The 16177-nt window shown below is 39.6% G+C and overlaps 1 protein-coding gene across 1 annotated transcript in view; it reads right to left on the bottom strand.

The window, feature by feature from the left end:
- Positions 1 to 16177, bottom strand: part of FER1L6 (fer-1 like family member 6) — a 57844-nt gene that overhangs the window by 26304 nt on the left and 15363 nt on the right. Inside the window, exons 9-18 of the mRNA XM_085049853.1 lie at positions 15140 to 15320; positions 12063 to 12183; positions 10676 to 10776; positions 9936 to 10026; positions 9048 to 9167; positions 7797 to 7949; positions 6307 to 6493; positions 5620 to 5744; positions 3562 to 3696; positions 2871 to 3020 (exon numbers count right to left, since the gene is read on the bottom strand). Coding sequence (XP_084905979.1) covers positions 2871 to 3020; positions 3562 to 3696; positions 5620 to 5744; positions 6307 to 6493; positions 7797 to 7949; positions 9048 to 9167; positions 9936 to 10026; positions 10676 to 10776; positions 12063 to 12183; positions 15140 to 15320 — 1364 coding nt within the window. The remainder of the gene's footprint in view (positions 1 to 2870; positions 3021 to 3561; positions 3697 to 5619; positions 5745 to 6306; positions 6494 to 7796; positions 7950 to 9047; positions 9168 to 9935; positions 10027 to 10675; positions 10777 to 12062; positions 12184 to 15139; positions 15321 to 16177) is intronic.

Here is a 16177-nt window from a genome sequence, read left to right as displayed (position 1 = left end):
GGCTCCTTTTCCTAGTAGGACAGAGTTTGCCCTAAAGACATGCATGTACTGAAGCATGGCATTCTATTTACTAAAAATGGAAAGCGTGGTAATTCTGTTTAACAAAAATCCTGAGCAAAACTGCTTGGAAGACTTTTACAGGAAAATTCTAGATCTGATTCTAGTCAAAAAGGGCTGGTGAACAGACAGCGTGCATCAGCTAAACCACAGATTTGCCAGAGAGACATACTATTCTCCAGCTGCTATGGAATAGTGTTCCTGCATTACTGCATGCTCTCACCATTAGAGAACTTGCAAACCACATCTCCAGCATTAGAGCCAGGTCTTCTCTGTGCAGCTACTAAAATCTTGAGGCAGGCTGGACATCTGCTCTCTGTGTGTGACTGCACATGAACCTGACCCAGCTTCAGGAGCATATTTAGGTGTATCTGCCCTGTTCCAGCTGTGTGGGAGGAGAGCAGATTCCACATTAGCTCTGAGGAGTGAATATTTCTGCCTCTTGCTGTGCTCCAGGCCTTGCTCCCTGCTTGGTTCACCTTCTGTGAGAAAGTTCATTGGCTTCATTTCCCAACACCTTCCTAATTTTTAACAGTGTATTTATGACCTTCTCAATCCATACAGGGCAGATCTGAAGCCTGCCCTGATTTAGCAAATTCCTCCATAAAACAGTGGAAGCCATTACCTGATAATGAGTCCTGTCAGAAGCTCAGGCTGTGGCAGCAGGGAACAACCTACAGACTGCTCTTCTCAGCTTTCACTGGAAGCATAGTACCTAAGGAGTGCTGTATATGCAGCTTCTGGGAAGTGTGACTTTTGGAGTTCATTAGTGTCCCTAAGCTAACTTGTCACTACTGAGAGGAGAAGCAGGTGAGATACAGCTCTCAAAGGCTCTGTAAAACTGAAATCTTCTGCTTCATTAAACCAGGTTGTCTGTCTATGTACAGTTGTGTGGGAGGCTAATTACCATAAGGGAGAAAGGATATGTTCCTTGGTACCTTGTAGGTGAAGGAGAAGATGGGTGGAAAGCATAACTTCTAGAATAGCACCTAAAGGTGAGTATTTACATAATTACCAGCAATAATTCACATGCACATGTGTTCTACATTTTATCAGTAAAAATCCAAAGCAATTAATTTAATAACTGCATGGAACAAGAGGTGAGGAATGATCTAGTACTCAAATAACAATAGAGTGAAATATCCACATGGAGGTTTATAAAGAGGTTTTGCTTTTTTGATTAAAAGAAATCAATAAACTCTGAGTTCATTCTGAGCAAAATAAAGACTCCTAATATTCATTAGTCTGTATTTTTTTAGTGTACTCTTTCTCTAAATGCCAGGATGCTTCATTGTAAGATTAATTTTATCCCTTCAGCAAGACATAGCATTCATTTTGAAAAGAGGAAAGAGCATTCACTTCATACACAACACACTTCAGCTGAACCAAACAGTACCTGCAGATCAGAGTTACCAAGAATGGAATGTCACAGGCAAGGTTATGAGAATAAATCAGAGATGAGAGAGTTTTGTTTCCTTCCTCATGCAGAGCACCATCAGGAATCCCCTGACGTTGGAAGAAGCCATCAGCATATCAGCTCTGGCAGTGCTTTGAAGCCTGACAAATGTTTATACGTACATACTTACATACATATATACACACATACATTAATACATACATATCTTTTCCTGAAAATGTCTTTAATGTTCATATTGCTATTATCTGCCATGTGAGATGCTCTACAGTTGTCACACAGTGTTGTCACTGAGAAGAATAATAAAGAACATCAAGATAAAGGACTTCAGGGTTTTTATCTAGAGTTCTTGTCATCTTTCTAGAAAATTCTTAGGAGCATACTTGAATATATCCCCCAAACAGTGTTGCTTCTTTGTCCCAAAAGAGAGCAAAACAAAATATAATACTCTTGTGTTCACCAAAAAGTGAAATCACACAAAGGTTCAATCACACCTCTAAAATTCCTTAGACTTAAACTATTGACAGTCTGAGACTAAGACTGGATCCAGCCACCCCCTGGCTCCTCTCTGAGAAGGAGTTTAGAAAGCAAGGGGGTCCTTTCTGTATCTTGTGACTCAACAGGAAGGTTCCTCTAACGAACTTTGAGCCTCTCACTCTTTCCCATGACACCACCATAATGAGGAAATATTCCACATGTGTCATAATTCAGGCTTTCACCATAAACATAAATAGCTATCATGGTTAAAAGCCTGTTTCATCTGTAAAACATGTTATGACATTCTACATTTTTCCAATTTCAGATTTCAGAATAAACTGCTGTAAATTTTCAGCAGACAGAAGTTACCTTTAACTGATGGCTCTTCAAATTACACTGAAATTGCCTGAAATCCCAGCATGATACACCCTAGTCCTGCACCTACCAGGACTGAATTTTCCTTTTGTCTTGCATCTGGAAACCATGTATTTAATATAGTAGGGGTATCTGAAAACTCAACCTCTGTAAACCAATCCACATTATTCACCATCTCCTTTTCCTAAGAGTCAAAGCAGTATTAGGAACTCCAAAGTTTGTAAAGTCAGGGCCATGTTCTGCTCCAAACAGCAGGTCATTGCAATGGCAGGGGGATTTTCACAGTTGTTTCTCAGGCCAGAGCACAGTTTAGGGCAGGGTAAGTGACAGGCAAAGAAGACTCAGTGCCAGTGAAGAGCTGGCAGTGGTGTGTGGACAGTGGCTCCTGAGAGGGTGGAGGGGGTGACGGGGGTTTCATGGGGACTGTGAGGCCCAATGGCTCCAGCTGCAGTTCCTATTAATTCAAGATGGTCAAGGACTTTGATGCCATGGCAGCTTTTGTGAGCCCAGGGTATAAAAGTGTAATGGTTGAGAAAGTCAAGTTTACCTCCAGAAGCTCAAATGTAGCCAGAAGATCTCCTCCTGAAAGACTTCCACAGTACACTGGGTGGTAACAAAGCTTTGGTGGTTCATAGTTTTCATGAGCAAGTCTCACCACAGGGGCAGCCACTGTAGACCCAATATATTCTGCCTTACCCTAAATAAAGCAGAACACAGGAGTCAAATGCATTTGGATTTCACAAGGGTCATAGAAGCCAAGATGATGCAGAGTTTAGTATTTATGAAAAAACCTTTCTTCTGAAGGAAAGGCCAAGGTAAGATGCAAGGCAGCTAGAAGAGGAAAAGCTGACTACTTATTGGCTGTTCAGAGTATCCAAAATTTCTGAGCTCTATATTCAGTCAGTGAGACTGTGTCACAGTCTGCCTGGTCTTGACCCAGATTTAGATCCACTATTTACAGTTGTGTTCAACGTGCATGGTGGCAAGATGCCTCTGATTTCTGTAAACTGGTCTTTGGGATCAAGATTCACTTGGGGAAAATACAAGGTCACATCTTTGCAAGGACATGTTGTGAATCTCAGGGCTGTTCTCAGATATTAAGCTGCAAACCCCAGTAACGCTGAGCTCTATTCAGCAAAGTGATCCATCTAATGCCTATCCAGTGACTCAGCTTTGCTGTCACACTTGCAGTAGGATGTAAGAGCCCAGGTTTTTAGTGAGAAGAATTTTGAGTTTACCACTGCATCATCATCATACAGCTCGATGACGATCTCCGGTGGGAACTGGGCAATTTCCTCTCTATCGCCGTGAAGCACAACCTTGTCAAAGAGCAGTGTCTGGTTCCAGGTGGGGGATAATGTCTGAGAAATGATCTAATGGAAGCAAAGAAATGTTTAGTGAGCTGGTTGGCTGGGCATCCCTCAGCAGGATCTGCTGGTGACCTCCTTTCCCACAGCCTGACCAATGCCACATCTGAGACACAACATTTTTCAGCAGCTCCTCCCAGCCAGAAGAACATGAATCTTTTGCTTTGAGGCTGATATCTCAGTTTTTTCCATTTCCCTGCTTGCCTCACAAATCCTTGACAAGCATATCAATACATGACAACCAGTCTATGTAGACAAACCTCGGTATTAAAGTTAGAGGAAAGCTGTTGGTTTAGGAAAGCAGGTGCATGGCCAATGCTATTAAAATAAAGCCTTTGCCCTAACTGAGGCCAGCTTTCACTTCTCCGGGGTACATTTTTTTAATGTTATTTTTAGCTCCATGTAATGACACTTAACACTTCATGAAAAATAAAAAAAAGAATATATTTTCACAAATCACTCATAATAAATGAAATTTGTTGTGACTTGGATTATGTGGATGTTTACAGCATTTCATCATAGACAATGTTTTAACTGTCTAGGTAGAAAATATATTTAACAAAGATAACATTTAAAGAGGAAAAATGTGCCAACTGCAAAATGACTCATAACCTGCTCTCATTCTTTTGAATGGAAATAAGGCTCTTGACTACATTTTATTGGCACTTGGCTGACACTCTTATAAAAACATGCAAGTTATCAGCTGCAATATTTTGTTCAAGCAGTGAATAAACTTAACACTTCTGTGCCGACAAATCTCTATTTTTCCTGGGCAAAATTCTACTTTCCAGAATCTGGTACATCTAGACACTAATTTAATTGTATCCATTCACCATCTTCTATTAGAAGATAAAATCACATTACAGAAAAAAATCAATTAATAACCTTGAGGCAAAAGCAGCACAAACAGACATCTACAATCTAGAAAGGTTTTTATTTCTTGCCCCTTTGGCACATGCAACAGAACTTGCTTGGTGACAGAATAAGTTGTCAGAGGCATTTTAGAGTTAATTAAATTAAAACAGTCTTCTGTGAAGTTTTGGGGGGAGGGGCTCGATGGGAGGGTTAAATACTTTTTCTGAAGCAAGACCAAATTTGGTGGGAAGCAAGACCACATTTGGCCCAGCAAATTCTGCTTGTGGGATGATTATCAGAATTCCTGCCCAATTTAAACTTCAGGGTAGTTGCAGAGGGCTCAGGACCTTTGAAACTCACTCTTCATGTTCTGTGAAGGACTGACCTCCTGCTCACTTGCCAGGGCTGTACTTCAACCCTTCTTGCTGAAACTCTGTAGAAGTTTCCACTTCTCTCTAGGGGCTCTGCAGGGGACATTTGATCCCTGGAGTTTCCTGAGAGAGATGGCAAACCATTCCCTATGGGCACATTTTAGCAGCATTTAAGTCTCCCACCTCACTGTTTTCAGCTAATTTCCATGTTAGCGCTCTAAAAACTACCACTGTGCTCTGCCAAATTCCATCACAAAGGGCCATGCTAGCTAACATGGCTACACAATCCATATAAAAGTCTTCACTTTGCTCAATGACTGAATGTATAGGCTAGAGGAAAAGAGAACCATAAGGGATTGTCTTTATACCCACCTTTAAAACAAGGAAAGATAACAGCCCAAATTAAAACAATTTAAAAAATATGTAGGGAAAGGCACAATTGCTACAAAGTCCCAGTGGTCCCAGTGAATCTGATATCTGAGTTAAAATAAACTAGTACTATGGCACCTCATATCAGAGTAGTGGGAAACATGTAAACTTTTCCCTTGTTTGCAGTGGACTCTCAGGATCTCCTCTTTAACAGCAGGCATCTAACTTTTCCTGCTAGGTATCTCTTTGCAAAACCAAGGTTTTTCCATTTCATAGTTTGATTGGGAATAAAAGAAAGGCATTTTCAGTCACCAAAAGAGACTTTGGAACTTACCTTTGTGGTCTGGCAGCATGATGTGAAAGTCACTTTTGCAAAAGGATCAGAAAGTCCCGTGCTGTCAGCAGCAATGAGCCCCCTTGCCTGATACATGTGGGCTCTCAGCTGGAAGAGGTGCGAGGCTGCAACATGGCAGAGAAAACAGAAACATCAGCTCCATGGAAAGAGTGCAGCACACAGGTAGGAAGGGAAGATTCATCAGCTGCTGTCCAACCAGGATCTGACAAGGGGAACTGCTGCTAGTGCTGTCTCACTAAAGAAACACCTGAGACACTCAGAAGTCATGCAAAACATCTGAATTCACTTAAAATCGATGACTGATGTAAGTCTCTACTGCAAGGTATTAAATGCCAATTTTTATCTCCCATCACTCTTTTATCTAGTAGGTGTTCTATGAAGTAGCTTCATTGGAAAACTGAGGGATGCTACTCTACAAGGAGACAGATCCATACGACAGAGAACAGAAATTGCAATCGAGCAAGTTCTTTCTTTCCCTGATATCTATAAAGTGTCAGTGGCAGAACTGATCACTTGGCAACAAAGCCAGCCTTTTCTGATAGCAAGAAGGGAAGCCATTATCATCTTAGAACAGTTATTTTATTTCAGGGTTGGGCAACCCTCTGAACTAGAGCATTTGGGGTCATCTGTCTTAATTGCTAATATTGAGAAGAAACAGTGCCTTACTTTTATACAGCAGGCAAGCAGGTGAGGGCACCACACTGTGCCCTGAGTTGGTGTTAGATGGTAATTCAATTTCATATCCTACAGGCAAATTCTCCATGGCACTGTGGGCATAGCTGGCAGGTCCAAGCCATAGGTAGATGTCCACCTTTGCCTGCACAGTCCAGCCCAGCGGGCGCTTGCCTGGTAACTGAAGAAAAAATCCAACATCACCAACATGCTCAAGAGAGATGGCTGGATGCTGAGTCCTACCAAGCCAAAGTAAAATAAAGATGCATTCTCCGAGCTGAAATACTGATAAATGGAATTTCTCCACAGTAAGTGGCCCTGAAAGTCATTTACCACTAGAAACTTCTGTGATTCTTAGGGAAGGAATTAGTAGTTTGCTCAACTGACAGTCTATATAAACTGCATACTGCCTGCTATGCAGAAGTTTGTGTAGGCTACCTTACAGCTGCACACATATATGTGCAATCTTGTACCTTACTTTGCCCAGACTTCAGCCCACTTTCCATTTCATGCCATTTTGCTGTTTTCCAGTAGTTAGTCCCATATATTACTAAAAATATTACTCCATTATGCAGGTCAGAAAACATTTCCACTATAAAATGTTATTAGTCTTGACCTATTCTTTCCTTTCTCTTCCTTCCCACTTCATCGAGACCTGCTAAATTCAGAGTTCCTAAGGTAATTCTTGATACTGAAGGAGTTGGATATTTAATTGTGGAATATTTTATTTCATGCAGGCAAATAGTACTTTGCTTAACAAGTATCTATGGCAACTATCTCAGGAGCTTAGATGTCTTTATCCACTCTTTAGCTGTGCTTTATGGCAGTGCTCCAAACAGTTCAAGGTAAAAAAACACTAAAAACTCATTATATGAAGTTACTGTTTTCTGGAGTGTTTGGGTTTTTCCCGATGGCAATAGTAACAATCTCATGGCACAATATTCCACTGTAGGTGACACTGCCTTTGTAGGAGTATATGCAGTAAGGCTTTCCTTCAACATGAATAATCCCATAACAGTATTTTGGATATATATCGCACAAACTTAGCCATGTTTTAAACAGGAAGTATAAAGAATTCCTGTGTTACCCCTGAATACCTAGGTTTGCTTGCTGAGTTGCTGAGTGCTGATCTCTCATCAGTCTCCTCCCAGACTTTCATGTGCTACATTCTGATGCTTTTGCCAGCAAAGAGGCTGTACCTTTTCTTTATGTTTATTTATACAGCCATTGATAAAACAATGTTCTATACTTGCCATAAGAAGTGAGGGAATTAATTCTTCATACATCAAAAGCCTGGCAGTGATAGAGTACTTAAAGAATGACAAGCATAAGTGTAAGAAGCAAATATTAATAAATGACAGATACAAATGTGTACATATTTTTACATTAAAAAGATGAATCTGCAAAATACAATCACTGGAAGAAATTTGAGTACCAAATGCTCCTGAGGCATTACCTGTGTTTGCAGAGTGCCACAGACTTACTTTCAGGAAATGGGTTTTAATCTTCCCACAGTCCTTGCCTCTCTGCTCTTTTGCTGGAGAGTAGAGTATGTTTTTTGCTGGGACTCTTGCATATGCAACTCTCCTGTTGTTGCTGATCATCCAGATGAACACATCAGGCACCGTATTCTGTGGCTGTCAAATGAGTAATATTGAACTAAAACAAAATTCTTTCTATGAGCCACCACCATTATTTTTTTGTTGAAACACTTTTACTAAGAGCTGATTCCCTGATGGCTCTTATGGAGTAGCAGATGTGCACCTGAACTAAAAGAGGCTGTTACTTCATGCTTTGCAGTCCACACCTCCTTTTCTAATTACAGCTGAAGGTAAAGAGCTTTGTAGAGTGATTGAGGAGCAGCAACTTCATAAACTGTTTCAGGAGAAACTAAAATTAAGGATCTTGGTATGACTGTGCCAGGAAATAACCACAGATGACATAAGTCACTACAATGAAAATACCATCAACATCATCTCTACCAGCAAACCAAAAAGAACCAGGACCAAATTCAAGCACTGGTATATGATCATGTTTTCTGCTTCTGAGGATGCTCAGTGAGATCACCTTGCCCTGTTCCAGATGATGTTTCCCCAAGCAAAGCCTCAGTGTGGTTTGAAACAAAGACCAGCCAAGGGGCTATTTCCTGTAGGAACTGTAAGCAGGGTCACTCTGTTTTAGGAAGGAAGAGAATTTGTGTGTAGGATGCAAACCATGCCACTGTGCCACTTCCTCTCTGAGCCAGGGAATAGCCAGGCCCTGTTTGGTTTGCTAGCACAGGCAGCTCTCAGAGGGACAGCTCTCCAGTGGCTGGATTTTGGTCTGACTACATATATCAATTCTTCTGTTCTTCTCAGGCTAAATAATATAAAGACCCCTGAGCTCATATCAGTCCAAATCACTATGTCGATATACAGGTTCTGAACAGATCAGAAAGCTGGCTTCTCCAAGCCACCAGATACAGGGTGACCTTATTAAAAAAAAAATTATATTTTTATATATCTATCTATCTATCTATATATATATATCTGTGGTGCATCCTCTCCATACCACTCAGACCAGCATTTCCTACCCTGGTTTGTTAACAGCTCCAATTAATGCAAAACAGGATTGGGTCCAGATATCCAAAGCAGAGCTCTTTGGATAACCAAGTCAGGATTTATTATTTGCATGGGATTATGAAAATTAAAGCCAAGTCCTGGATTTGAAATTTTTCTGAATTCTCTGTGGGTTACCTCATCAACCAAGAATCGAATTTTATCGATAAAGCTCTGAGTCTCACGAATCATTTCATCCAGTGGCATCTTCTTTTTCTGCTGCTGAACAATTCCCTTGGCATCACTGGACATTGCTTCCTGCAGTCAAGAAAGACAATATATACTTTTCATCTGTTATCAAGTAGTTTAAATTGGAAGAGAAACAGTCTTAGATTCAAGTTGAAATGACAAGATGGAGACACATCGTTCAATGTCTCTTTGTCACTGCAGAAGCTGATCAGCTCTTTGGAGCTGGATAACATAAAAAGTGAATGTCTCCCATTTTGTTTTTGTGTGTATACTGCATGCATGGAATTCCCAAGAAACATGTGATTGATCATGGAATTACCAGGCCCTGATCCTGACAGAAGGCACAACCTTTTCTGCTACAAAGAGTAGATGAACCTAGTAAGCATTTAGATGACCTCTACTCAGTTTGGTTTCTTCTCAGTGGCATGCTGAAGGAGATTACTAAGATTCCAGGAATATCAAATGTCAGACTAGTAAAGTGTTGAAGTTCAGCACCACTACAGTAATTAAACACCTAACAGCAGTGTTAATTTGGTGGTCTTCCACTGAACGCAGCATCATTCCATTTTAAGATTCATGGAGGAGAAAAATAATCTCATTATTATAATGTCTTACTCATATTTAAAACCAACTTTTTTTGATTTATTTTAGTGTACCTGACAACTCTTTATTAAGCACAGTGGGGTTAATTTAAAAAAATGCTCAGGGATACTATATTCATATGAATTACAAAGCATTCTTATATAATGCAATCAAATAGTAAATAAAATGTCTACAACCAGTGTGTTTTCAGTAATCATCATTGCATCAATGCATATAGGAAAAGAACACACATACCAGCTCTTGCTTGAAGAGCATGAGCCTCTTTTTGTCCAAAGCAGTGATGTTCAACCCTTTGGGCTTCTTTTCAGCAATGACCATGAACGCCCTAGGACACGTGAATAACAGGATTTAAATGTGTTATTTTTTTAATGTGAGAATAATAATGTGCTAAAATACATTGGAACATTCTGTGTCTGCTGCAGTGCATGATTCAGATGACAAAGATGCTGAAAAATCTCTAAAATATTATGCACCTACAAGATTCAAAGAATGGAGTCCAAAACCTCTGAACCACACTTCATAGAAATGGCTTAGTAATACCTAGAAATAAGGGGTTATATCTTTTTTGAGCCCAAACATGTCATTTGATACAGAGCCCACTGGGTTATCTGTACCAATATGTGGCATCCTTTCTTTTTTTTTTTTACAGTGTATCTATCAGTCTGTATTGTATCTTTGTTAAATACTACTTACCACATATACATCATATTCTTAGAGTCCAGAAAGGCAAAATAGTATGACAATTATTGGCAGCTGTCTATTGTCAATACTGAATATTGAAAATAACAATAAAATATTTTCTCTGTCTAAAGAGAAACTGCAATTTCATTTTGCTTTTACAGCAGAATAAATAAAATATATCTCAGTAAGTTTACTGTACCTTTTTAAAATTATCATCAGTTTCCTTGTCTAGCCTTGAATTTGTAGACAACATTAAATTTGATTTTCTGTATGCATCTAGTAAATGTTATTACCTGCTTTGATTGATAAAACCATTTAGGGTCTTCTTCATTTTCTCCTCAGCTGCAGTCTCTGAAACCTTGATCAAGTCCTTTACTTGCTCTAATGATTCTTCCTATGGAAAACACATGAGAAAGCTGTTATGCACAGAAGGGCCCTTAGTCATTCTGTCAGTGTTACAGCACCATTTATGACTAGCAAGAATGAGGGAGGCGATTTTGTGGTCTGACATAAAGAACCTTTGATATATCACTACACTTGAAGTGCACAGAGAAGATTCCAGCAGCATGATATATTCTGACCTTTTCCCAGTCTTTCCAATTACTAGTCCAAGCTATTACTGCTTGGAGCAACTTTGTGTTCTTACTTCTTTGAGGAAGATCAATCAGTGGGAAACATTATCCTCTAGGTAGGAGAAAAAAAGCTAGTTCTTGATTCTGTTTCTAACACTGCTGCTTAACTTCGTCAAGTTGCTGGAGTTAACATCTTAAACTTCAGTGCTCACCTGAATACATATGCAAGGTCTGTCACAAAATTTACTGTTATCTGTGAGAAATGGAGTCTGTTCGTACAAATTAAATAAATAGCTGGCTTTCCAGCAAGGTCTGTGGGTGTTCAGGTGCACTGACAACCATATCTCTCCACATATGTATATTCAGATGTTTAATTTTCAAAGAGCTGGGTTCAAAATGGTGGCTTATAAATCACTGTCTTCTTGTGATACAACCTTGCATAAGTATGACTTCAGTGTTGTTGCTTATGACACATATAAGGATAAATGAGGGATGAATTGGGCCCTTAATCTGAGAGCCCCACATTAAAATACTCAACATCAGAAGTGACTTTAAAAAAAGCCTAACAACAACAAAACCTACTTTCTTGAAACTGTTGATACTCAACTTGAAACAAGAGTAGGAAAAAGCATCATTATAGGAACACAATAACAAAGGCTTCACAGTGACTGCCCTTGAGATAAAATGCCATTCTGTCTCTCTCAATGTTTTTTGGAAAATTAGGAGCAAATATTGTCCTTTAAGAGGTGCCCAGCATAAATATATGGCAAGAAGATATTACAGGAAGAGCCATTGGAGACAGTGTTACTCTGTATCCCATATTTTAATTGTCTGAATGCTTTTACAAACAATGAAACTTGGCTGAGGAAAGAAGACAGACCTACAGCCAAAAAAAATAGTTGTGGTCAGGAATACTTGGGCATCTCTAATGGTTCAAAGGAATTTGGGGGGGAAACAAAAAGGAAGGAGTTAGTATCAGGTACTTTCTCACCAAAGGAACAGCAAGGAATACAGCTGGGGGAAATTTTGAAGGTGTGATTTGGGAAGTGTGACCCCTCACTGCTATACTTTGCTGAGTACATGAGCCTGGAGGATGGTTGCCACTTACCAGGTGATCTGCCATTTTCTCAAGAGTGTTGGAAGAGTACAGCCGGAAGGTCTGGTTGCCCCAGTAGCTCTTAACACAAATACAGGGCTTCCTCTCATCATATGGCAGGTACTGGTAGTTCCTGTGAAAACCAAGTAGGGAGTAGATCATGAAGGTGACAGGGCAGTTCAAGGGCAAGCAGAGCAAAGAGAAATTGTTTGGTGCTCTCACAGCACAGAAACTGTAGACACAACAGGTTCTGTTAATGTGTGCTAAACAGTAAATCCTGGGAGGAGCAAACACAAACATCACTCATGCTACCTGTGAGATCCCTGAAGAGAAAGAGCTTGAAGTCAATGGATGTAATTTCAATGCTTTCCAGGGTGGAAGAAAAGCCATGCAAAGAGGCATGCAGAGAACCTCTGAAGTACTATTAAGGGTGGGAAGCCACAAGGGGAAAGGAGTAAAGATTAGTATCCAATCACCTCTTCAAAAGCAATGGTTCCACACACTGTACAATGGGAGATGCATGGCAGTCTCCACATCCCATTACTTTCACAAGATACCCTTTTTCAGAGTTTGTGGAGACTGACATTCCCTGTCAAAGCTGATCTCCAAGACCCTGCTTAGTAAAAGTGATACCAGACTCATAATAACTCAGTGATAAAATGAATCCCCTGGTCTATTTTTCCTCACTTTTGATCTTAGGTCCAAATTGTTATATTGGCTCTTTTTGTAACTCTGCTTCCTTTGTGTGTTTAGCTGCTTGAGTGTCTTGCATTGAAAAAAATGAGCAGGATGCCAGCATAACCAGAGTCCCTGCAGAGCTGACACAAAGCCTGATGTTTTGATTGGAGCTGTAGTAGGCATTGTGTCAAGTCCATTGTTCTCCTTTATGGAAATACTACAGCCTTATGAACCTTAATTGCTCAGCCACACTGGATTTAACAATAGACGTCTCCTCATTTTCCATACTAATGATGGGACAGTGGAGACCTTTTTAATGCATATGAAGATCTATAAACCATTTTGTGTTCTCCTGGCTGTGGCTGTAACAGCCTCAGATAGTCTCAGTGATTTCAGATTGAACTGGCCACATGTGTTTGATCACCACACCAAGACCATGGAAACAAATCACTTGTTGCTCTTGAGCACCATATCAATGACTCCTAACTTCCACACATCCCTACGAGGTTTATGTGTAATTTTTTTCTGTTTAAAAATATTAATGTCTTCTCTACAACTTCATTTTACTGCCCTGTGTGATACCAAAAGAGAAAGAGCATTTTTGCTTTACTCTGTCCTAAATAACCTATAACAAGGTGAGCATTACCCATTGAATATGGTGCACAGCAGTGCTACGCAGGCCTTGAGTGTCATTAATTTTGGTGCTTTCATAAGAGAGAAAATCAATTCAACTACCTCTCAGGGCCTGAACATCTTAACCTGAAATTCATAGAGCTTATGAGCCTTTTCATTGGATTTGCTAAGTATAAAGCCATGAAGAAGAGTATAAGCCATGAAAAAATTCAAATGGAAAACTGAAAATTCATGTCTGATATTCCACTACCACAATTCTGAGGAATCACTTTTTCAGTGTTAGCTTATCCTTAGTATAAGTTTTGACATAAATGTGGAAAACTCCTGGCAGTTTCATGGTGTCTGCTTTAGAAATCTTATTGCTCTGCTTGTTCCTTTATTTAATTAGTGGTTTTAATCTCCAAAATACACTCTTCTTATTTTCTGTTGTTCATTTATGAACCTAAAATGCAGTTTATCTAAACTACTGGATATCCCATTAAATACTGATTAAAACTAAAAATATCCTGTGGTGAGACCAGCAAGATGCCGTTATGAGAAGACAGTGAAAAACTCATTAATTGCTATCTGTGGCTGACCAAACTGTTTTAGATAGCACAGCAGGGAATAAAAGATGCTGCATTCTACATAAATTTGAGGGAGAGGGATTTTTAATGAGAGAAAACTTTATTAATAGTGGAGTGAGACAAGACTCAAATAGCAGATTTGAAGAGTGATTCATTCTTTTACAACAGTTCTTTAAATCTAAATTCTTGTTAAGGGAAAAACTAAAAAACCCCAGACTCTCTCAGGAAGGATAATAACCCTCTGCATGTACCCAAATCTGTTAAGGAGGAAAGGCAACTATCTTTCTATCAAGCACTGAGTTTTCTCCTCTCTTTATTTACTTTCTGCAGAAACAAAATTCTTTACTGTGGTATTTCCAATCTTGTTTTCTTTCACTAGCTCTTGTGTAATCCAGCTAAGCCATTGATTGCAGAAAAGAATGATAGTGCTTTTTACATTTAAAGACATGCAGAAACCAAACAGATCCAGACTGATATTTTCCACCTGGTCCTTACACCTGTAGACTGTTTGGCCTTCTAAAGAAAGAGGTACCATCTAGCCTTGGCAGTCACCAATAACAGGGATTGTTCTACCTATCAAAGCAACAAAGAAAGTATTTCTTTTTATTAGCATCTTTCAAATGAATTAAACCTTTACACTTCTGTTTATAAACAAGGCCAACTGTTCTGCATGTTTTCATCCATTGCTCCATTCCTTTTCTCAAGGACTATTTCCTCCTACTTCTGCTCCTACTTCTGTTACTACTTGCTATTTAAGTCTGTATCTGTAAATATTAGCTCTAGAAAGTGTTCTGGGAAGTTGGCTTTGCCTTGACCAGATTTCAGTATTTTACATGTGATATTGTAGGTCTGGAACTGGTCACTGGCTGGATGTTACTTGTGATCACAGTGTGGGACCTTAAACCAGGGATGGCACTGAAAAGGTTGCATTTTCCTGTAGCTTTCCAGTGTTCAATTGGTGTAATACAGCTCTTTTAGAAAGGGTTCGAGAGCCCATGAGGCCAAAGTCAGATGAGTATAAAATGGCTCAGAGCCTGTTCACTTCAGTGAAGACTAGAAAATTTACTGTTGTGCAAGATGTAATTGAGGACTTGAAAGCCTCCAATTCACACAAACTGTTTAATGCTGCCAGAGTTCATCAGTGAGTCCTACAGGATTATAAAATAGGAACCAGAGTCCTACATGATGAGGTTTTGAAACACAGATCCTCACCTGTTCCCACCTGTGATCAGTGGCTTCTCAGGGGGTGTGGTAGATATCAGGGGTACTCCAAGGTCATGAGAAATGTCATCCTCCCCCCCATGCAGAAGGCTTTCTTCTGCTTCTCCATTATGTGTCTTCTTTTTCCCTCCAGCTGCTGCTGACAGCCCATCAGTGGTACTTCCAAAGTTGCCTAGAGACCCATGGTTACAAGAGATGACTAACTTGGAGATGGTAAACAAGAATGAGGTTTTAAAAAAGAAAATGACCAGTCATACCAGTGGAAAATCTTTGTCCTCCCCTGTTCACTTAGCTGTTTTAACCACACCACAATTTATAAAGGTTGTGAGAGGTTGTTTGTCCCTGGAATGGCAGGTTCCAGGACAGTGCTTCCTTACCTGTCCCATGTGACATATACCTAGCATTTCACATCACTAAGTCATTGACGGGTTGCTGCCCCCAGGACCTTCAGCTTTTGTTGAAGAAATTCAGAAACCAAAACAATACTGCTGTTGATATTTCTATACTCAGGAGCCCTGATATGGGATTGATTCACACAGAAATGGTATGTCTTCTTCACAACATAAGGATGATAATTTCAAAATCTGATCTTAGAAGTGATAAAAGCATTTCTACACAAATAAATTTTGCACAGTAGAGTTGCAGATTTAGTAATAACAACACTTTGAAGCCCCACCTTCAAGCCTAATGCCAGACAACTCTGCTAATGATACAATCATCTTCCCTTATAGGATTTTGCCTTAAAGGGCAATTATCAGCACTGAGAAAGAGGTACATCCATCAAACTGATAATTACAGATTTTAAAAGAGACAGGAAGAAAACATTCCCTGCAGGAGAAGAATGTGGTGAATCACCTCATATGACATGCTGATCTGGAGTTTTGTTTCAGCCTTTCATGTAAATAATGACCACTTTCCAAATTTGGGTCCAAATTTCAACTACACAGGTAGCTAATATATGTTCAGATCCAGAATTAAGAACCAGATTCATCTGTAGTATTAATTCTGATAAAAATCACTGTATTTTCT

The sequence above is a fragment of the Lichenostomus cassidix genome, chromosome 2 (assembly GCF_008360975.1).
Source record: "Lichenostomus cassidix isolate B80296 chromosome 2, HeHo_3.0, whole genome shotgun sequence".
In the NCBI taxonomy this organism is placed as follows: domain Eukaryota; kingdom Metazoa; phylum Chordata; class Aves; order Passeriformes; family Meliphagidae; genus Lichenostomus; species Lichenostomus cassidix.
Note: the sequence above shows the minus strand (reverse complement) of the source record. Positions and strands in the feature narration are given on the sequence as shown.